Source organism: Tricharina praecox (assembly GCF_024521635.1).
Source record: "Tricharina praecox strain CBS 144465 chromosome Unknown BZA05scaffold_2, whole genome shotgun sequence".
In the NCBI taxonomy this organism is placed as follows: Eukaryota; Fungi; Ascomycota; class Pezizomycetes; order Pezizales; family Pyronemataceae; genus Tricharina; species Tricharina praecox.
In genome coordinates this window covers 778,882-801,529 of record NW_026250404.1, presented here as the reverse complement: position 1 = coordinate 801,529, position 22,648 = coordinate 778,882, and the positions used below count along the sequence as shown (strand labels likewise).

The 22,648-nt window shown below is 54.0% G+C and overlaps 6 protein-coding genes across 6 annotated transcripts; 2 read left to right on the top strand and 4 right to left on the bottom strand.

Moving 5' to 3' along the window:
• Nucleotides 1-33: 33 nt before the first annotated feature.
• On the bottom strand, nucleotides 34-1,873 carry BZA05DRAFT_104094 (uncharacterized protein). Its single transcript, XM_051478500.1, has 3 exons — nucleotides 1,114-1,873; nucleotides 347-891; nucleotides 34-275 (listed from the first exon to the last, which is right to left on the bottom strand). The coding sequence occupies exons 1-2, from the start codon at nucleotides 1,627-1,629 to the stop codon at nucleotides 355-357; spliced, it is 1,053 nt and encodes a 350-aa protein (XP_051343453.1). The 5' UTR covers nucleotides 1,630-1,873; the 3' UTR covers nucleotides 34-275; nucleotides 347-354.
• Nucleotides 1,874-5,208: 3,335 nt separating this feature from the next.
• Nucleotides 5,209-6,320, top strand: BZA05DRAFT_384490 (uncharacterized protein). The gene is made up of 2 exons (XM_051482324.1): nucleotides 5,209-5,611; nucleotides 5,677-6,320. Exons 1-2 carry the CDS (start codon nucleotides 5,230-5,232, stop codon nucleotides 5,943-5,945), a joined length of 651 nt encoding a protein of 216 aa, XP_051343452.1. The 5' UTR covers nucleotides 5,209-5,229; the 3' UTR covers nucleotides 5,946-6,320.
• A 5,149-nt stretch (nucleotides 6,321-11,469) lies between these two features.
• Nucleotides 11,470-12,932, bottom strand: BZA05DRAFT_103991 (uncharacterized protein). The gene has a single exon (XM_051478499.1). It carries the CDS (start codon nucleotides 12,702-12,704, stop codon nucleotides 11,781-11,783), a length of 924 nt encoding a protein of 307 aa, XP_051343451.1. The 5' UTR covers nucleotides 12,705-12,932; the 3' UTR covers nucleotides 11,470-11,780.
• Nucleotides 12,714-14,394, bottom strand: BZA05DRAFT_441010 (uncharacterized protein; the record flags this gene model as incomplete). The annotated part of the gene is made up of 2 exons (XM_051486636.1): nucleotides 12,714-14,100; nucleotides 14,297-14,394. 2 exons carry the CDS (start codon nucleotides 14,392-14,394, stop codon nucleotides 12,714-12,716), a joined length of 1,485 nt encoding a protein of 494 aa, XP_051343450.1.
• Nucleotides 14,395-15,437: 1,043 nt separating this feature from the next.
• Nucleotides 15,438-15,926, bottom strand: BZA05DRAFT_103959 (uncharacterized protein). The gene has a single exon (XM_051478498.1). The coding sequence runs from the start codon at nucleotides 15,818-15,820 to the stop codon at nucleotides 15,575-15,577; it is 246 nt and encodes an 81-aa protein (XP_051343449.1). The 5' UTR covers nucleotides 15,821-15,926; the 3' UTR covers nucleotides 15,438-15,574.
• A 4,435-nt stretch (nucleotides 15,927-20,361) lies between these two features.
• Nucleotides 20,362-22,290, top strand: BZA05DRAFT_441009 (uncharacterized protein; the record flags this gene model as incomplete). Its single annotated transcript, XM_051486635.1, has 2 exons — nucleotides 20,362-20,568; nucleotides 20,638-22,290. 2 exons carry the CDS (start codon nucleotides 20,362-20,364, stop codon nucleotides 22,288-22,290), a joined length of 1,860 nt encoding a protein of 619 aa, XP_051343448.1.
• Nucleotides 22,291-22,648: the final 358 nt, after the last annotated feature.

The following is a 22,648-nucleotide window of genomic DNA, read 5'->3' as shown; positions in this document are numbered from 1 at the left end:
ACGATATGCGTTTCCGTCCCTTTCGTGGCGGACTCTCCATTCATGCGCGAAAATAATCATGTTTCGTCATGTACATAAAAATAATCAACAGCAAACAAAGCGACACGAAAGAACTTCGGCAGATCGAATCGGTACTCAAAGACACAGGGGCTCTCCACAAGCAAGCAAGAGCAAGTCCAACGCAGGATCTTAATCATCCCAACGTTCACCCCGCTCGAGCTTACGCTGCATGCTTCGGCGTCAAATCCGCTTGTCGTCGCACGCGTCTGGTGCTTCTGGGTGACCTCCGTTAGCCGGTAACGTATCGATCGGGTACGCAGTTTCTGCATCATCAAGGATCACTCACGGCGCGCTTCAGGCGCATGCATCCCCGATGCCGCTACCACACCCCGCCTTCCGAGCAGGCTTTCGGTCGTTCGGGTTGTGCTTGAACTGCACGTGCTTAGGCATCCACTCCGCCGATTCCGACTCTCTGAACCGGCCGGCAAACATCGTGGGCCGGGCCGAAGGATAGCCCGCCTCGGTCGGTTCAAAGAAATCGTCCTCCTCTTCCTGCTCCGATAGCTTTGGGTAGCCGCGTCTCCACCCCTTCGGAAGGGAATCGGTTCGGACCTGAGTGCCGAAATTACCGTCGTGCTCGGCGATACTGTCGATGCCGGTTCCGGATTGTGACGTCTTCTTGCCGCAGCGGCTGCACTGCGACAATGACGGAGGGAATTCGACGAGCCGCTCGGTGCAGGACTTGGCGAGTCCGATCCAGTGCCGGTTCAATTCGAATCGCTTGCTGAATTCCTTCCCGCAGTAGCCGCAGCCGAACCGCTTGCAGGCCGGCGACGCGCTGGCACCGCTGACGCTGGTTGCTACCGTGGCGAGCTCATACTGGCTCGTAATCTGGTGGAGGACCATGGTTAGCGTACTAGTTTCTGCCATCATGTGCCGATAGGCACATATGTAGGTACATAATGTATCATTGACGAGAAACGGTGATCCCTTTACCCGGGATCCATCCCGCCAAGTAAAGGTCCGAATCCCCTCCCCCACCAGCCAGCCGGCAGCCGGCTCACTTGGCGCCAGATGGGTATCTTTTTTCCCCCACGGTCACTCGGTACCCACCTCGCTATATACGGTCTGCGCCGACGACCCGTCGTCGTTGTCATCGTAGTCGGTATCATCCATCGCATCATTCTCACGCAGGAAAATCCCTAGATCCTTGGTGCCCTGAAAACACAGGGCTGGGGCGTTGAGCGCACTTGCCTCAGAATTACCGTGGTCCACGACGCCGCCGTAGTAGTCCAGGACGCTGCGCATGGCGTCGGTATGGGTATGGGTATGGGTCTCTTCGGCTCCGGCTCCGGCTCCGCCGCCGACGCGGTGGTACGCCGACAGGTCCAGCGCCGGCAGCTGCTTCCGGATGTACCCCTCCAGGTACTCGATCTCGTAGCCCTGCAGCTTGTTGCTGTTCCGGCTGTTGAGGTACTGCGTCGCGATCTTGGTCAGCTCCCCGGGAAGCAGCGGGCTCGACGGCTGGATGTAGCCGAGCAGGACCGCAGCCGTGCGCGTCAGCCACTCATTGTCCGGCAGGATGGTCCAGCCTGGCGGCGGCGACGGGGGTGGTCCCGTGGATGCCATGGCTCACGGCGCTAAGGGCTGGCTGGAGGGAGCGAGGGCGAGTGAGAATTGGGAGGGGCCGCCGAAAACTGTGGCTGCTTCAGGATTCAGCATTGCGTTCAACCCGCATCTGAGATGCTCCGTGGGCTTACCCGTGCGGTAATAGACCACGGTAGGCTACGACCGAGCGTGATAATGCAGCGCTGAGAACGCACGGGAGAGAGGGAGCTGCGAGGGCCCGACCCGTGGGGTTAGGGTTGATAGTCGAAGACCGAGTCCGAGAGGTAAACGTTGCACGGTGACAACCACGGACGCGGATATATTGGATAAAAATACGAGCAAACAGCAGTCTTAAGCCGGGCTGAATGCTATGAAGCCCGAGGAGTGTATGAATAGTAGCAGGACGGAAGCAGTGGTCGGTCGGCACAGGAGTGGGTAGCGGACACGGAGAATATTTTTCCAGACATCGATCTTCCCGAAGTAAATACCCCCGAACCAAAAGTTGTGCAAATGCACAACCAGGCTCCGAAAAAGCTCAGCCATGCCGAGTCCGGCTGGGTAGGGTACCAGCATCCCGATCCCCGAGACGGTTCGGTTCGGTGGACGCTGACGACGCCGCGGTGCTCAGACCATCCTTCATCCTACTGCCTGTCCCACAAGGCTCCGGCCCGATGCCGAAAACGTGCACCACTAGTCTGGCTGGAAGGAACCCGAGCAGCGGTGACTCAGCGTGCAACTGTGCAAGTGTGCACTGTGCACTGTGCTCAATCAGGTATCAGGTGCGCTATCGCTTGCATGTGCTCTAGCTACCCTTAGGGGCGAGGGGGCGAATTGAGAACAGGAGTTTGGTTGGTTCGCAATTCGGGCGAATCTTTCATTGTGTGTTGTACATCCAATTCACTACAAAGGAAGTATGCACGGTGTCATCATTGAAGTTGTCAAGAGAAATCGAGTGAGAAATTTTCGAATCGAGCACCTTGTGACGTAGCAAGATGGAGCCAGCTAACTAGCGGTCGAAGGATCCATCATCCATGCTTGCTTGTTGGTTTGCACGCCCACCCGCCCGCGAATAGTTGAACACTCCAGTCTGCGAGGCGAACTTAGTAATATCGTGGAAATCGATGGCCTTCATTAAGGCGACTATCATTCAGCACACTGCACTCCACAGTAAGCCGGCGGAACGTTGAAGCGAAACGTTAAATCCTCCATATGTACTCGCGATGCCTAGGTGCCCGGATGCTAAGTAAGGAAGCAACACAGAGTGCCGTCTGGTGGATGGATGGGAAAGCGAATCGGATTCCTCAAAACTTTTTTCTGTTCAGCCATTGATTGCATGCGACCTATCTAGATCATGGCAATGTCATCTACACGTGCCCCCCGTTTCCACGCCACTGTCCAACCCAACTTTCGTCAGGCGGCCCGATGTGGCTTTCCCTGCCCTCCGCCCTGGCCTTTCGCGAAAGTATGTCTCTTCACTATTCGCACTTGTTCCCGCGCCCTCGTACTTGCCCCCGCGCCCTCGAGTCGGGATTCCGCAAAACATACCGTCGATGTTTTGGAATGACGGTGGAGCCGAGTGCGATCCTATGATTACTCAGGCCTCGGCCTTATCCCAGTCGAGTCGTGTGTCCGAGTGTTTCCTAAGGTCGATCATGTTCTCATCAAGTTCTCCGGTGACCGCGCACACAGCGCATATCGGCTATGCGCGACTGTGCTATACTACAGGACGGTTCGCACCACGCCCATAGAACTCAGCACTGCCCCTACTATATCCACATACATGATATGCAATGCCAGTCGCGGGTTCGCAAACACGGCCGAGGCTCGCGAACAAACGTACGTATGCATTACCAACAAGGTCAAACGATACTCCGGTAGGTGCTTCTGGGGAAGAGTCGAAGGTGTACCGTGTACGGAGGATTAGGAACAGGACGAAACCCCGATTTCGATTCGTGATCCCCCTCCCCCATATATATAGCCGTTTTCTCTCTCCCTTTCTTTCGTCTCCTTTGGTATCGTCTTTTTTTCCGGCCGCTTTCGGCCACTCAGGCAGCTACATCTTACATAAGTAATTAGTCGTGAGTCGTGACCCCCACCCATCTTCTATGTATGGAGTTATGTACAGTATGTACGACGCTGTGGAGCCCGTCATCTTCTCCTCTAAACCAAAAAAGACGAACGCGTAAGAATGCAGAAAAAAAAGGAAGGAACTTGAGCTCACTCCCTTCCTCCCTCCGACAATCTCATTTTTCTTCTACAGAGCACCTCCAGACTCCAGTGACTCACTCCCCGTTCTCTTTCCACTGTACGGTAGAGTACGGAAGTGCGCACGCGGCGTAGTTAATACAGTTCCTTTTCTGTCTGTCAGCAACCGAAGTTCAAGAATTTTGAATGTTCCCAGATTTATCCGGCGTCAACGGTCAACCTGTGGGCCTACATTGTTGCGTTCAAGTTTGCCGTCCGGTAGAATAAGCACTATCAGTTTGGTTACCCAGCAAGTACGTGTAGATCAGACTGGTGAAGATAGTATGTGATGCCCTAAGATAGGACTTGCGAACTCGGACTGTCCGATGCCGGGACATGCTAAAAATTGCCAGCCACAGACTCAGCCACACACACATCGGCCACACCACATCTGCAGTGGCCAGTGATAACATACCATAACTTCCAGAGTCCAGGCTTCACCTGCCGTCCCACCCCACCCTACATGCGCTCCTACAGCGTACTCGCGTTTGTTGCTTGAATCGATTATCAGTCAGATCTCTGGTGCGATTTTTCCCATCGTCCCCCCTCCCCGGGAAAGGAAGAGTCACAGGTGCGCGCACGCGCAGGGCTGTCTTCGGTAGGTATGCGTTGTGGAAGAAGAAAAAGAAGACGAAAACGAAGAAGAAGTCCACTACTAACCACATCCGTTTCTCCCGCCGAAAACGTATGTAACAGGCCTGAACGGTTTAAATTGGATCCTTCATTTACTCCAGCTTGCCTATAATTATTCCACTGATCGATGCGACCAGCAGCCACCACCGAGGCGTATGCTTTTGCGAAGTGAACCCGCATCTGCACATAGTCCACCTAGAGCGGACTCTGGCCAGCCGATGGGCGAAACAACTTGCCTCATATAGCCGGGACAAGGACACTCACCTGTAGTCTGCTCGGTGGTATGCCGTATGTATAGTTGGATGTCATTAGATTCAGAAGCGAGACTAGATCGGACTAGACGCAAAGTGCTTTACTCTACATGCCTAGATGTATGGTAAGAGTTTCCCGTTGGTTCAGACACGTTTGTTTTTTCTTTCCGGAAACAGTTTTCTCCACCACCAGCCACCGCCACTACCGCGACCACTACTGCTACCACTACCATTACTATCACCACCACCACTCCTCCACTAGAGTAGGCTCCAACGTTTCAGATGTGCATATCCCGGAACGCTATCGAGCACTCGCCTCTGGCCAATCCAATCGCTATTCGCAGGTGTTCTGCCGAGCTGACGCAGCCTTGCACTCGCCTGTCTCTGGAAGTGGCGTTTGCGTTTTTTCTTTCCTTTTTTTTCAGATGCTCTCCATACGTAAGAAGCTACCGCGCGAGCCTCACCCGAAATCGGAAATTGGAAGATCCTACGTATGTTATGTACATATTTGGAGTACTTACAGCCAGCTAGCCAGCCAGCCAGCCAGCCAACAGTCCGACGAAATACGATGCGTGAACGGGATATTCATCTACTACATACCTACATACATAGCGTCTCGTGCAGCCATGTCTACGAGCGAGCGGCGTTTATAAAACACTGTCTGTCTGTCTGTCTTCCGTCTCGCCCCGTCCAGTTGATCCAGTCCAGTCTAGTCTCCGCGAATCCGCATACCAACGATCAGAGCCCGACCTACCTACCAAGCTGTCGCTGCCCGCCCGCCCGCTCGTCGAGTTCCATCGCACGGGAACCAGCCAACGTCGACACCACATCGTTCGAACTTCGACTTGCCGAGAAAATCTGTTCCAGGTATGTAGGTGTGTTGCTGTTTTACGTACCGTCGACCGAGTTCCGTCGCTCACGATGATACCTACATAGGTAGCCTCCTCTCGGGCACCGACGATATACACGCTTCAGTACCCTTCACCACCACCACAGCGTACATACCGCTCCGACACCCAGCATGCCAGCCGCAGCCTCCGAGCCACCAAGAAGCCCGAAAACCGCGCAGCGTCTCCGCTATCTCCAAGCATATGTTGCGGCACTGGACCGGGCGGTCTCGACGCCGCGGCCCGCTGCTATCCGAGGTCGTGCCGCCACAGGGAACCAGTCACCCATCGATCCGCTGCGGCGATACGTGGGCCAGAGTGAGAACGAAGACCCGGCGGTGGTACTTGCGAGGAGGGGCTGCTCCTCGGCTGCAAAGGAGGAGGAGGAGGATGATAGCGAGCGCTCGTGATGCTCAATCCTTTGGATCTCTACCACTTTTGTTTTCTTCTGTTTTCTTTTCGTTCTTTTACCCGACGCTTCTATCTCCGTTTTCTTTCCTTTTTTTGCGTGCATGTATGTAGGTCTGGATCGGGTGCATACGGAAAATCGCGGAAGATGGGGGTGCTATTCGGGAGCTGGGATTGCATCGTTCGGCGGGGTTTGCTTTTGCTTTTACTGCTATAGGGGTTGGGGGTTTATTTTGTTTTGTTATTTCGGGGATTTTCTCCTCTCCATACATATTCTAATTCTTCACCGTTCCTATTTTGATCTTTGGTTTTTTTTCCTCCTCCTTCGAGCCGACGACGATCGTTAGGCAACGGCGCGTGAATCCTCCGCTCAAAGCTATTTTTGATTGACGCTGCGTAAGTATGTACATACAAGTCAACCCACCTAACTGTTGACGAACATCCGCCGTCCACTGTCAGAGCGAAACAATGCGCTCGACGCGTCCGCGCCGTCTCGGGAAACAATCCACGCCGAAGGCCCAAGTCCCGAAGCGGGATCATGACCTCGTGCGCACACGCACGCCGCCGGCTCGAATTACGGGTTCTCCGGGAAACAATATCGACATCTCATCTCTCATTATCCTTCGTCATCGGGGGTCTGTCGAGGTACATACTCTAGAGTCTAGTCTCTAGGTTCCATCCATCCATAGTTGCCCTCGCGTAGGATTCGCCAAGTGGATGGGAAGCGAGTGCACGCCATTCCATGCCCTGCCATGCGCCTCTCCCCCGCTTCCGCTTTTTCCCTTTAACCAGAAAGAACTTAAACGCGGTTGGGGCCGCCACGTGGGAACTGGGCAGGGTACGGGAATAAATGCTAATAAACTAGAAGTAGGGTATGTGGCCAGTGCGCTGACCGTTGAAACCTGCGACTACGCCAAATCAGGAGGGGAATGGTTAGTGGGGGATGGGGGGATGGAATGATTTCTATGTATATCCACCTCTTTGAGACCTATACGTACCTTGGATTTTTGGTATGTACCTGATGTATGCAAGTTTGTAACATATGGGATGTAGTACATGTACGGTACTTCAGACCCAATAGTTACATTCTACATATGCAAAGCTTCCCGCAGACTGCAGAGCTGACGCGAGAAGGGGGGCAGGTTACATTCCCACGTGGCGCGATGAGTATCCCGCCGCAGACATTCAGTTGTGTTCTCCTCCCCCTCCCCCCGGGGAATCGCCTCCGCGATGCAACGAGATGGCGGTGAATCTGCTGGGCCCTGGCACAGTGGCACGGCACAGAATACCCTACCGTATGTACGCCTTCGTCGAGTCTGTCTGCAGGCTGCTGCTGACGGGGTGTGGGAAGAAAAGGAAAGGGCCCCATGGGTCCAGGCTTCTATGCTGCGCAACGCGTTCGAGCAGCCTCGCAGAACATGTTCCGTCTTGCATACCAGCCGCTCCTTAAATTTCGTGGCGAGTTCGCCGTCCCCAATTACAGACGCGGCTAGATCGAGCGGTCCGGAGACGAAAGGACACCACTGAGATGCTTGAATTAAGGGGGAAGATGCTACTAAGAGAGTGTTGAGGTGCGTCCGACCGCAATATTTGTTGTATGGAGAGTTTTTTTGTCTTCGTATGTATGATACCGGTATCGTTTTTTTTCTTCTTCGTTTCATGTTCCTTCCTTGCTAACGGCAGACCATGTAAGTCACAGTATGTATGTGCATACACGCAAGGTTCTCCCCACAGCGTCTAGAGTTAGTCCGTTCGAATCTCGCAACGGACCTCCCAATCGGCCATGCCCGTTCGAAGTTCGAACAACTGCGCTTGGCGAGGTTACCTTCCGCTGTATGATCTCCGACTGGTGTGCGCGCACAGTCCCCCTAGTCTAGCGAAAGAGATCTGACAACCCCCGCCCGCTTGCCTCCTAGGGGGTCGGGGCATGCGATTAGAGATTCGATAGCTTGATTCTCCGCGGTCTCATACCCCCTCCCCGTGCTTAGCGTTGTGATCGACGTTTCAACTCATGTAACCATCCTAGAGCCTAGAACGCATCCCTAAACCGGCTGGACTGGTTATGATTTCCGATTTCGGCCCGAAAGTGTTCCTTGTCAGTGTCCGCCGAGTCCACTACTGTGTTCCCTTTCTATAAGGTATGTACCAGTTTCGATTCCGTTGTTCTCGCTATCGGCGCAAGAGATACAGCCGCCCATTGATCCCCTAGCACGCTGTAACTATATGCCTACATGCCCTCGCAGTGAGAGGAGTGAAACTTCTGCCGGCTGGACTATCTTATTCATGTACTATCACTCATGCAAGCGAAGTATTAAACGTCACTCGACTTTGTTCGCCATAGTCGACAGGCTGCATGTGAAATAAACTGAAAACCTCACTCTCTCTCTACCATTATTAACGCATAGGGTTAACGGTTAATCCGATGTCGGCCGACTTAGGCCGACCTAAATAGGTAGCAGGGTAAGGTCTGGTCGGTCTACTTATATCCAGACCGACCAAAGCCTACATAGGTCTGGTCTGGTTAATTTTATCCAGACCGGAAAATCGCAGGTCTGATATGCGCCTTGGAAGACCGACTTGGACCGGTCTGCCGACCGATCTGGTTTATGTAGAACACTGTACCGCAGTGCAATTCCAATTTCCAAGTATCGTTCGTGTGGTGGATCGAAATCTTTGTAACCAGCTGGTTCTAAGGAGTACGGTAGTTACCCGTTTAGAACAGGAAGATCCCCGTTTTTTCGGCGAAACGGTATCATACTACCATGTCGATTGGTGAACGAAAAGCAAAGGACTAAAAGGCTGTCTATTCGCCAACCCCGTCTACATACAGAAGCCGGAAACCCAGAACGCAGCTACTATAGACGGTGCAAATTTTCCCTCCAAAAGCAGCACACAAATTACAATATTCAGTGTCCACCACCTCCATTCCAGTGTTCGACATAGTCCGGTCGGGACTACAGTCCGGACCGGACGGACTGCCAAGATCTGTTCTGGTCCGGCCCTTCGGCAGTATTCTACATAGACCAGTCTCGACCAAATTGGGGTAGGGTCTGGTCGATTCGGGATATATCTCGACCGACCAATCATAGGTCGGGATAAGTCTGGCTAAGAAACAACATTTGACGTCGGAAATGCTCTAACTACCGCCGGAAACTAAGGAAAATTTTGCGGCTGATAGAATTAACAGTTAACCCAACGTCGGCCGACCTAGGCCGACCTTGCTGACAGAGGTCGGGTCGGTCTACTTATATCCCGACCGACCAAAGCCACGGTATGGTCTGCTTAATTTTACCCCGACCGGAAAATCGAAGATCTGGTCGATGTCTTACTCAACCAAGACCGGTCTGGTCTATGTAGAACACTACCCTTCAGACGGACTGCCTAACAGTAGTCCGTCCCGTCCGTGGATTCCGAGGACTGGAGGGGACTGCAGTCGACTGCAGTCCGTCCTGACCTCAAAATCTTTTGGACTAGTCTGTCCGAACACTGCGCCCGGACGGACTGACAAGATACAGCCCAGTTCGGTCCGAGGCCCAGGACGGACGGACCGGACTATGTCGAACACTGCTCCATTCATGATTCCGTACCATTACATGTCATCATTGTACTCTACGGTAGTCGTATCATATCGTGGTCCGCAGCTGACTCCGCCAACCACAGCGGGCAATAACACAAGCTTCCCGCTCCCCACTCCGCCGCTGCGAGGACCGCGGTGTACCCGTTGCCATCCGCGTACCTACCAGGTGCTGTGATTGACCGCCTCGAGCGGGGGGTGCCGAGCACCTCTAGTTATGCCTCTCGAGCGCCGAGCGCCGAGCTTTTCACATCTCGAACGCGTAGCCATCACCATGGAGATATCTACTCTATCCCTTCTCCGGCGGCGAGCGAGCGAGGGCGGAAAGTCGACTCGTGCGAGTGCGAGTGCGAGTGCGGCGTGCCGTGATTCGGTGGCCGAGTGACCGAGTGGCGTGGAGTGGCGGCGCACCAGTGCGCAGCGCAGTAGGTACCAGGCGGGCAAGGTCTTCTCTGATAGGTGCGGCGGGAACAGGTATGTTGGTCACTGGACGGCCGACACCAGGCCTTCCAAGTTCCGTCTCCATAGGCTTGGAAGGTATAATGCGTTGAGGAAGGAAAGCCGAGGGCATGTTGTGCTAGTATGGGGAAATGCCGGTGCTCTGTAGGCTGCAGAAGGCTGTCATGTTATCATGGGTGCGTTGGTTCATGTACATACCTCTTATGTACGAAGAAGGAGGCTTGAAGCCGCTCCAATTGCATGCCGTCAGTGTCAGTCATCGTCAAAAACCTGGAAACCCTCTCCCTCCGTCCGATCAGATATGATACCTATCACGAGCTCGAGAACCACCGGGGGTCTTCTGTGATGCATAGGTGTGATATGGACAGTCCTCCCATTTTTCTTTCTTTCTTTTTCTTCTTTGGCTCCATATCTATGGTTGCCCGATTTGTTGTTTTGTTCCAGCGCTCCGCGTTCACGGTTCGACCAGTTCTGCCCGTGGGCCGTGGCGAATTAAATCCGACTCCCCCGACACCGAAGCCTCGAGAGGAGCGCCCTACCTACTTGCTCTACCCTCCTCTCCAGGACACCTAGAGTATTCCCCGAAACCCGCATTCCAAGTTTTCAACTTGACGCATTTGCTATGGTACCAAAGACGGAGTGATATCTCATGAGTCGCAGCCACGCTGACTGATCACGCCTGCCGCTCACTCTTCAGGTTTACGCCAGGAGATGAAAGGAGCAGCGGACTCCCGAGTCCCGACGTGTGTAACCGGGGCCAGACAATATAATACCTACCGTACGGTACACAGGTATCCAGGGAGCCAGACTGGTAGCCAGCCAGGTAGACCAGCCAGACCAGACAGACCAGCAGGCAGGCAAGCAAGCAGAATTCCCGCATCAAACCGCTCGATACCGAATCGAACCGGCGCGGTGTTCTGCATTCTCAGGATGCTCAGGATGTTCTGCAGGCTCAGCATGCGTGCTCAGCCACCCTCCCTGCACCGCACTGCACCCCGCAAGGCTGAAACGTCAGTCCGACGAATGCTACTACTAGTGCTACTGTAGTTGGTAGCTACTCTACGCCTGCGCCAAGATGGAGTGGGCTTTCCATGCATGCTTCGAAACTCGAATCCTCAAAACTCTAGCTTTTTCTTGTGTGTGCGACGCGCGCATGGCGCTCCGTTTTGTTCTTTCCTTCTTTTTCGTTCGTTCGCTCATGCGCACAAGACTTGGTGGATAAATGAATGAATGGAGGAGAAAGATCGCTCGCTCGATAAAGAGCGAGTACGGTATGTACTCAGGTAGGGCAGTGGTTTGCACCGACGAATCCTCATGCACTGCGACTCTTCGCACCCGTAACTACCGTACTCACATACTTCCATAGGAATGTATGTAGAGTACGTACTGCGGCTTCCATCGAAAATTCTAGAGTAAAGTTTAAACCACCTGCCCGGTCCCGTCCGTTCATTCGTCAAATCACATCCGCCATTTAATCGCCGACCAACATAACGACCAGCCTACCAGTCAGCGAACACCCACCCACCAACCCACCCATGCAACCAAACCAAGCCCAGTGACCCCGCAAACCTCATCGCCAGCCCTAGCAGCAACGTTCTCTTGCTTCAACCCCCGATCACATATATCGACAGCCAGTCCGTGTCTGCTCTAGTCCGGGCGACAGACCTGTTACACAGGCAGAAAAGGTGCATGGGCAGCTACCTACCTACCTACAGGCTACTTATGTGGATGGCTGGCGGAGACTCCTCGCGCAGTGTTTTGATGCTCACGCTCACGCGCGCGAAAAACGATTCGGCGGTTTGCGATTCGATTTGATCGCACAGAATGGCGATGCGAACCACTGATTACATACCTAAGATACATATTTGCTAGGCTTTCGCGGACGGAGATCCGAGTTCCGGTCCAACGGAAGACGATATGAGACGGTACGATACAAGTGCACAATAGGTCGGTAGGTAGGCCAAGAGGTAGGTGGTGCAGTGTGCATTGCAGACCACAAGTTTCTCGTGCCTCAAGTTTGGAATGAATGAACGGACGAACGAATGGACGCACGAGCGAGCGACGAATGGTGATGCATGCGGTGACGGTAGGTATACCGTGCACACCTCTCGCCCCAATTCTGACGGACGAGCGGGAGGGTGGGCGCCGAATCCCGCCGTGGCTGTTGTCACAACACTGGGGGATGATGGACAGATCGGGGAGGTGGAGACGAGACAAGGCTGAAAGGCTGAAAGGCTGAACTTTGACGTTTGTGATGCGATGCGATGCGGGGAAAATTTTCCAAAAGGAACAATCGTACATTGATGATTGGGTGTGCACTCCCCAAAAAAGATCGACCGATGAGTTGGCTGACGATCGAGCCAAGATCAGGCTGGCCGGACCACATGCGCAGCTCAGCCCACTCTCTCCAAGACTCCCACCCCCCAAAATACTCACAAAACATCTGGAAACAAAGCAACTTTTACGTATCCACCCACCGCCACCCACCGCCTTCCTCTTCCCAGAACTCCGAAGAAAAAAAGAAAAGAAAAATAAAGAAGAAAAAACAAACTGTTCGCCCAAAAAGTCCCATCCGAGCCCTAAACGGCACATGGTGTTCTTCCGCTCCAACCACGTTATGTAGATACCATTCATTGACATACCCACAGCCTATTGCGCGACCTTCGGCCACGTCGCACTCGTTCTTGTAGGCGGCATCGGCCGCAGTGGCGTCGCGTCTACGCCCTGCATCAGCCACTCCTTCTCCCTCTTCGCAAGCGCGATGCGCGCCTCGACCGTCTCGTAAAGGTCGTCGAGCTGGCTGCACTTCTCCCAATCCCTCAGCTGCCAGCAGAAGCACCGCGTCACCTGCACCAGCGCCAGCACGTCGCGATCCGACTTCTCCTTCTTTTTCGAATAGGCGTGGCGCACTTCGTCGACCGGCTGGATCTCGCCATTGAACGACTCGAGGCGCGAGACCATGTTGCGCAGGAGGCCCTTCGCATCCGACAGTCGCCGGAGCAGATGCGTCCACTGCGGCAGGGTGAGGTCGTTCTTGTTCGTGATCCGCTCGCGGCCCGCGGTGGCACAGCAGAGCGGCCGTCGCTTCCGGTCTGTCACGGTGTCGAGGATCTTGTGGTGCCGGATGTAGAAGTCGAACGCTGCCTCGACGATGCAGTCCTGCATCTGCAGGAAATACTCGCGTTGCTTCTCGCCTGAGAGCGACTTTTCTTGTAGCGGCTCGAAGCCCCCCGATGAGGTTCGTCGGTGAAGACGGGGACGCGGCTCCGGTGCCTCGCCGGATGTGAGGACTTGTGGCACGTGCCATGATGATTCGCGGTGCGGCCTGCGAGCCTGGTAGGCGGGTGCGTCGAAGAAGGCTGGCTTGGCATTCGGGTCAGTGAATAACGGAGTCGGCTGAACTGACGCTGACTGCACCGATGATAGCCGCGCCGATGTTGTTGGGACGCTACCGGTGTTGCCCCAAGGCTTTGCTTCGCCGGCTTGACCGAGCGGAATCTGGGTCTGCTGTTCGATATAACCGGTCAAAAATCTCCCGTTCGCATCATCCAATGGAAGTGTATCCGCCAAGAAGGCATTCAACGTCGTCATATTGGCCGCGAGGTATCGCGTTACGGCGGCCTTCATATATTCCGGAGGATTATTGCTATCGTGGAGCAGCAGCAGCCTCGTGTTACTTGGCGAGACTCCCTCTTCGAAGGGCAATTTCACCAATGGGCGTTCGAGGTCGACACACGATCCCAACTCCATCGAAAACGCATGTCCAGCCGGTCGATGCAGCATCCACAGCACTTTGATCGCCGTCTCCGCTACGACGATCATGGGGTGCTCGAGCTTGATATGCCTCAATGCATGGTTGGACTGCGAAAAGGCATATTTGCAACTGATGCACACCCAGATGGTGTGCGCCGTGTCTTCGTGAATATATGCCTCTTGGATGCTGGCGAAAGATGACGAAGAGTCATTGCACGCTGTGAAACAGCAGCGTGCTCGGTTCCGACTAGAACGGCAGACGCCCCGAGACCTCCTATGCTCCCTGCGAAGCGGTTAGCTGACCATAGTAGTATGATGTGAGATGGAGAATGGTTAGTGGCAAGTACATACCTCCAGCCTGTACTCTGAGTGAAATGGCATGTGAAGCCACAGTCCGCCCAACTACACCGCAAGGTTTTGGCATATGGGTCAAAAGGAGGTGGAGATTCGCTCAAGAGGTGTTGGCCGGGGCTTCCCACAGGTCCGCGGATATGGTGATGGTGATATTGATGTGGGTGCTGTATCTCCTCCGCCTGGCCAACATCTGCTCTGCTCCCGAAAAGGCCAGCGCGTGCATCTTCGGCAGTAAATGGCTACTCGTATGGATGGATATCGGTTAGAAGGCGAGGCTAACTAACGGAGTGGGATTGCAGAAGGGCCATGTACCACTGCATTGCCCCGTTCCGCTGCGGCAGATGTTGCTGGGACGTCTGATGTGCATATCCATTCGGTTAGCCGGAGGATTCGTTGAAAGTCGCCGGGCATGGCGTACTCTGGGGGAGCAAACCGGACATACCCATCGAAAAAAGCGGCGATTCGATCGGATGTTTCCGAATAATTCTGTATTGTATATGAAAGAAAAGCTACTCGGACAAGGAGACTCTGTCGGAAAGACGGGAGATGGCAAACTTTTAAGAAGGTTTCTCTCTCTCTCGCGGGCCCGTCGTCGTCGTGTAGCACGCGCAAATCGTCGTGCCTAGAACTGGCTGTCGCTAGGCATCTGTGAAAGACGAAGAGCCGCAAAACCCTCGTGCATGATGGAGGGGAAAGCAGCATGGGGTAGCCGAGCCTCCGTACATACATACCGGCGTACCGTACCTGGCTTTTGTGCATGCGCATGTTCTGCTGGAAATGTTGCTTACTCGTACATACACATGCCGCTTGTAGGCAGAAGTGCCGGGTGGAAGAACATGACTGATACCGTAGTGGCGCCGCGCAAACGCACTCGGAAGGCTTCACGGTAACTCAGCTGTGGCGGGAAAGCATCACATGTTGGGCTGTAGTTACGGTAGTCAGTTGGCAACTTGGCATCACCAGCTAGGTAACCGAGCGCTGCGTACCAATGTTCCTCGAGGCCGATGCGAGTTTACGCTGATATGTACAAGATGTGTACATGCCGATTTCCATAAATCCAACGGTGCGCGAGTTCGAGTTCAGCCGCTTGGTCTCACATTTCCCTTCGGATCACGGCTGGGTGGATAGGTAGATAGAGGTTGCGGTTCCCGGCTGAGGAAATCAGCAGCAGCCAGCAGGCGTGAATGTGCCTTTGGAGACTGTCGGCCTCGCACGTTTAGCCGGATCGGCGGTAGGGCAAGTATACCTAGAGGACCTATAGCCAGTAAGCACAGTGCCATCATACGCTTAACTCTACTCCACCTTCCGCTGCTTCCAGAGTAACTACTGATGTAGTTACCTCTCTCTCCACGAGAAGCCCATCGCTCAGCCTGCTCAGCTGTCGTGGCTTGATGTGTCGTGGCTCAATATGCTGTGTGTGTGTGTGTGTGTGTGTGTGTGCGTGCCTTCCACCGGCTCCAGAGTCCGCGGAGCCTTGAACAAACCTTCGCTCGTACATGCCAAAATCCCACATGTGGTTGAGGGTGAAGATATCTATCGCTCGCCGGCGGTCGGTCTGCCTTGTCTCTTCGATGTAACGTTTGTGACGCTTTGGAGGGTGTTGTTCTGCATCTTGGCTGCCACAAGAACACCATAGTGACGATATGCATTCATACCTATTAATCTCCACCAAAGCTGCGCCCTACCTGCCGAGTTACCCAAGTATGTAAGAGTAAGTTCTTATGTAAGTATTCCTTCGAACAAACTATTCCATTCCATTCCATCCCGTCCAGTCGCCGGCCCATCGGAACGAGCACTTCACTCTCACAGCATACTCACAGCATAAAACCGGTTCTCCGTATGTACGCGTTTCTAAGTATTCCGTTGCGTTGCGTTGCGTCGGCCAGTGACGGTGACGGCGACGACGGGGGGATCCGAGCTGAGCGGTGAGAAGGGATCGTTACCTACCGGTATCTACTCTACGTTACGCGAGTGCGAGGTTGTCTTTTCGATTTTCACCGCTCTGCTGGTTCCCGCCCCCCGCGCGGACTTAGGCAGCAATACCCAGGACTTGTTATGTACTCTAGATGTGGGATGATGGGGATGATGCCAGAGCAGAGACGTGCCTGCCAAGCGATCGATGAGCTGGACTGTTACATGCATGCTCTATATACCTACAGTGTTGCTTGCTTAGTTACTGAGTTACACGCCACACCATACATACGCAGGAGCTTGCAAATCATGGTGAACCTGGAAGGGAATCCTCAACCTGAAATGTGAATTCCTTTGCGAGCATGACATCTTGCTGTGTAAGATGCATGTATGTGCCTACGGAAATCCGCAGTAGTTATGTAGAGTAGAGTAGGTACTGAGGTATCCTATCATCTGTACAAGGTAGCAGTGCTTGGCTTTTGTCCCAGCTCAACCCTCAGGACGCCTGAATGCGTACTGCTGCTTCCAGTTCTTTAATCAATTTCGCTGGGCACCGCGCGCAAAGCCACAGGGTGCACGTGGTTTGTGTTTTTTTTTTTTTAATCATTGCCTCCGTGGCGGATGGCTCGGCACGAGTGAGATCATGAGTCCGAAACACTCCACTCCACTCCACTCTGCGATGCAGCCAGTGGCCACTGCCAATGTAAATGTGATGATTTCTTGAGTCTTAACCGCTCCTTGCATATGTCTCTTCCAAGTAGCTCTCCCCGCCTTTGTTGGTACCGTATTTGGCTTGTGCCGAAGTTGTTCTTGAGAGTGGATGAGTAGTGACGACTGGGCTTGCGGTCAGTCGTGATACCAAGTATATGTACATATCTGTAGACTGTTGGGCTGAGGGCTCGGACCCGGGCCGGAGGACTCCTCGAATAGGCCTGTACTCCAGAAACTCCAGAAACTCTAGTGACGCTTCGGTTCGCGGAAGTGGGAGAGCGTGGAGAGGGGGGACTCGGGGGAGTAGGCAGCGCAGGGGGGCACTGTGGAATCTGGATCCGATCCATCCTTCCTTCGTCGAGTCAAGACTGCGCCTGTTGTTGCTGAGATATGAGACAAGACAAGACGGAGGGAGATGCCGTTTTCTTCGGCGATGTTCCGCGGGCAATACCGTGCTATGCATAGGTAAGTTGCGGCCAGCTATGTACTAGTAGATAGGGGGATTTGCCACGAGGTATGTACGGGAGAGGCAACTAGAGTACCGTAGATGCTGGATCGGGCGTGCGTGCGCGCGTGCGTTCCGCCGTCCAAGCAGTCGGTACTCGCTATGGTATACATACCTACGATGTTCTCCACCGTGCCCTTCAAAATTGTCATGCGCTGGAAAAACCTGTGGTTGGAAGGGGATTGTTTACCATGGCAAGCTACCTCCTAATCCTATCAAGGGCTGAGAAGAAGGACCAAGTACTTACTCATAATACCTCGAACTCGCCTGCGTTAAGCCCGCCACTTTGGATAAACATCGCCGAATGTCAGGATCTTGTCTACCGTCTAGGCATGTACCCAAGCCTCTTTCCAGATTATAGATGTACCACATCTGGAATCTGCTCGTTCGGTAAGCTGCCATTCGCCGGAGGATCCAAGCCGGCACCGTAGGCTGTAGCTCGGGGTGACAGGTATGATGCCGTAAACCGTCTCACGATCGTACAAGCTACATACTAGTAAACACATTACCTATCCACGGCCGTGAATACCGTACGCGAGGCCCCTCGTCTCAGAGGCATAACTAAGCCCCCGCTGTATGTACTGGTATGTACTGGTATCAGATACATCTACACTCGCGCTGGCAGAGCGAAGAGGCTAGTTAGACCTAGGTACTAGCTATTATAAACATTGACGCAGATACGCGGAAAAATCCGGCAGGTTTTGGAGTTTGGACGAAGCATCATGAACCTGGCCGTGATCACTCTACTAGAGTCCTTACTCTAGCTCCATGCTTGCTCGCTCGCACATGAGATCTGGATGATCCGGATTCCAGTGGATCATTGTTGACGGGGACGGGGACGTCACGCTCCTTGTCGATGAGCTGGCGATGCTGATCCGACATACCCACTAACTAACCAACTAGACTACCCAGCACTCGAGTATCCATCTTTCTACTCGTGTATGGTAGATAATTTATTTGTTACCGCACGAGCGCTCAGTGGCGCTCACGGCGCGTGTGACAGATAATCCAGGAGGAAAGTCAGGACACTGGTTCGCAGGCGCTCCCTAGGACCTAGGTAACCGTTCGTTCAGGATTCATCCAGGAACGAGCGGTTAGTAGAGTTACATACCGACTACGTACTCCACGTACCTATCATATTGCTTTTGAAGTCGTCGGTTACGGACCTACGGTAACTAATGCGGTCCACAAGAGCGAGGAAGACCGCCGCAGCGGAGGAGACAGTTGCTGTTTTTACTTTACATCATCAGGTGGCCTAGATGAGGGAAGGTAGGTATCGTGATTCGTAACGCTGACAGCAGAGAGGTGGATTGGATACCGTTGGTGCCTACCGGAGCATTCCGGACCATATCTTCGACAACGTCACGTTTCCGTGGGCGGTGAAGGGTCGCTAATCCGGCTGCGCCCAAACACTACTAGTAGAGTACCGTAGCCTCCTGAAAAGCGAATCGGACGGAGGTGGTTGTCTGGTCGGTACTAGTCGTTCGGACATGGCGCATCTGATGAGCGTTGGTTGACAGGGTCGCAGTCCGCGGCCATGGTTTGCATTGTTTCTGCTGCCAGGGTTGTCACATTGTGTGCGTGTGTTGCTCTCGGTCCGACGGATACGCACGCGAGCCGGAAATTCCAGAACGACACTGCCGCCCAGTGCCCGTCTAGAGTAGCACACGGTCCCATCCGGATCCCTAAGTAAGGTTACCAGGTTTTGTTGTTGGTGTTGGTGGTGGAGGGTGAAGCGATCGATCCCTGCGCGAAGCCACCGTCTGCGCCAATCGGGTCGGATCAACTTCGTCATTGGCGAAGGAAGGAACGTTCACCGCACGGCAAGAACGGTGATGATATGGCCTGAGGTGTCCAGCGCACCACCACAGCCATCACCGACACACACTCCCACCGCTCCAGCAAATCCGCGGCGTTCCCCACCACACCCCTCCGCAATCGCCGCTCACCCCCTCCCCTCCCCTCCTCACCCCCCATGACACTTTCGCATCCATGCCCCGAACACTTTACTCCGCTCTCCCCTCGACTCCAGTCAGTCGCGTCGTCGAGAATCGAATGCAGGCCAATATCCTCTCGCCCTGGGGGTGGAGGGCTGTGCACGTTGCTGTATGGCTGCTGCTCAAGATGCTCTACATACGCATGTAGGTGCCATTCCTACTCGGAATAACTACTCTGTATCACCACCGCCAGCAGCAGCACCACCACCACCAGCAACACCACCACCAGCAGCACCACCACCACTGCCCGATGGAGAGACGACGACACTGGAACGAAAGGCCCCTGGAGCAGGTACAGACACCCTCACCTTGACTCACTACTCATCCCTACCGCCCCCTCCCCTCTCCCCCACTGGCAGCAGTCCTGGACTGGTTAGCCAACTAGTTAGCTGGGTACCCCGAGCCAAAGCAGATCTCCCTGCCACAACGTAGTATCTCCTTCGGAGTCTCTTATTGGCTTCCTGCAGCCGGGGTTGGGCGTCTTACAACGTCGTACTCCCCCCAGTACTGCTCTCCCCCCCCAGTCCGCCCCAAAAAGTAGGGCGGACGAAACCTCTCTCGCAGCATAACTCCGACACTATGAACACTCCCGTTCCAATAGCACACCCACTACGGCATAAGACTAGCACCTTTCATCGGAGCGCATCCGTATCCTGGTACGGATAGCCTAACAGGTGGGTGGGATTAAAGAAGGAGCTTTCTTCTTCCTCTGTTTCCTCCCAACGAAACATATCATCCACTTTCGACGGTTAGATACGTATCATAAGAACCAAACATAGTTCCGCTGTTAGTTACCGGCGATCATCTATCGATCCAAGGATGTATGTGCAATACGTGGGAGTCTCTGAGAGCTGAAAATGAATATTACGGCTGACTTCTTCCCTCTTTGCAGCCCCCAAGCTCAGCTCCCCTCCAAAGCAGCACTCGCATCGACAACGCAGCGCGACCTCCGTAAACAATCCCCACCCCCATACTCAATCGTCATCCCCCACCCCCCTCCCTCATCGCCATCTCCCATCGCTTCCTTCAATCCCTGAACCACCCGAGACAAACAGGAATATCAACAATGCATACACCTTCGGAACCGACATTGCGGGCGTTCGCCCGGTATATCAAAGAGAATCCGGACGTGTCGGCGGAACAGGCGATCAAGGTGTTCTTTGCCGATAATGATCGCTCGGAAGAAGATGAAGAAGAAGAAGAGGCACGGACTCTGTTGACTGCAGAAAGCTGCATCGCAACAAGACCGCAACAGATCCCGAAGCACTCGACGGTAAGAGATATCCGTCCGTGTACGAGGCGGGGGAGGTCTGTGTCTAGGCGCATGGCTCACATTCAGTAGATAAGCCCAACCTACGACTTCCTTCCGCCTACACCCGACTCTTTCTCCGATGCGGCACCGCCACCACATCCAGCAGCAAGGCCGTGGTCGCCGGCCCTCGAGAATTATCTTGGCCAGCCCCTGGCAAACGATCCGATATATCTCCCGGAAGAATGCCAACCCTCGGAGGCGAAGATTCGGAGTGCACCCAATATCCAGTATGACGCCTCGTATCTCTGGGAGTCGTCAACGTTCACTCTCGGCTCGACGACAACGGCCACGATGGAACAGCATTTCGATGCTCCTCCCTCTTTCGAGTTGGCCACATTCCTCAACACGGCCACAAGCAGGAACTCAAATGGATCCACCGGAATGACGGGTGCGTTCGATTCGGCATGTTTTGAGACACAACACGGTGAAAATTCCTCGTACGGCGAGCACGACGACATTGCCATCTCCGGAATCGGCCATGGATTCGAGGATTTCGAGTACAGCTCGCCACCCATCGTACTGTCCACTTCTACCAAGCGAAGTGCAGCGGTTTCGGTTCAGGAGCTTCATCAAGCGGAAGCGGAGAAGGCTCTCACCAGCAGTTTGAAGTGTCAGACCAAAGCAGCGAAACGGGTTTCTACCGGACGATCAAAAGACCAAGGTCAGGACCAACCCCCGAGCAACCAACGGACCAAGCCCCAGCAACGGGGCAACTCGCAAACCCGAACAGGCAGTTCAACCTGGGGGAGAGGCGTCTACGTCCGGCCTAGACACCCCCGAGTCCTCTGCCCACTGTGTCCCGACGGACACAACGGATTTCGAGGGGACCATGAATACCGACGCCACTTCGAACGTATTCATGCCCGGAAGAAGAGAGTGTGGGTGGTACGGGATAGATCGGGTAGCGGACTCCTCTCGAGATGCAAGGCGTGTACGACCGACCGACACTACGGCGTCGACTACAACGCCACCGCACATCTCAAAAGGCAGCACTTCAACCCGGAGAAGACACCAGGTGTAGTCGTTCCCGACAACATTCGCGATTGGATCGAGGCTATTGAGGTTGAGGTCGATGGGGAGGCACGGAAAAGAGGAGGAAAGAAGAACAAAGGCCAAGCGGAAAAGGAAAAGGAAAGGCAGTCGCTCGAGAGTTCGGAAAGAGAGGGAGAGGTGGAGCAAGACTCTGCAGAAGGCGAACAGCCGAAATGGGAAGAAGAGGAAGAGGAGGAGGAGGAAGAGGAAGAGGAAGAGGAAGGGTACGAAGTAACGTCGAGCACAGATCAAGGAGGTGTCGCGACCAAGCCTGTTGCGTCATACGTTCAGCAACTTGCCGCTAGTCGCGAGGATAAGCTCAGGAAAGCTAGTCAGCTCTCCACTGAAGCCGTGCTGTCTGGCATTTCCGACAATTGGATGCAATTCGACGAGCACTTTGCGTTTGCAGGAAAGACAGCACGGGGCACCGATGGTACAACCGTCGAGGTCTCTCAACACACAATCAGCCATGCGGCGGTATCTGCTTCTGGCTCGACGATGTTTAACAGCACATCGCCGGATTTATACCCTTTCCACCGGCATCTTCTTCAAGACCACCGACTTCCACATGACTTTTCTGTTGGGGTTGGTGGCAGCACTGTGTCGCCGTCGGATCTTTACATGACTCCACTAAGCGACAGTCCTTTCTAACGCTGAAGGCAGTTGATGTTTTAATGACTTGACGAAAGGAGAGGAAAAGATGAGAATAGTGAAATGACTTCATGACCTCAATGTTCGTTTCTTTTCTCTTCTTTATCTTTGCATTTCTTTGCTTCGATTGCTGTCATGGTTCATCTGGGGAACGGCTTTTACGAATTGGCCTTCCTACACAAAAACACTACCGCCGTCAGGTAGCACCTGCAGAACCTCCCTGAGGTGAGTAACCTGCAGCGGGATGACTGCTTCGGCAGGTTGCTGAGGGTTTCTTTCCACGCAGCTTCACCACGGCAGTCTCGACAAACCATCATCATTGCACATTCACCACTACACAGTGTTCGCAAGCGATTCC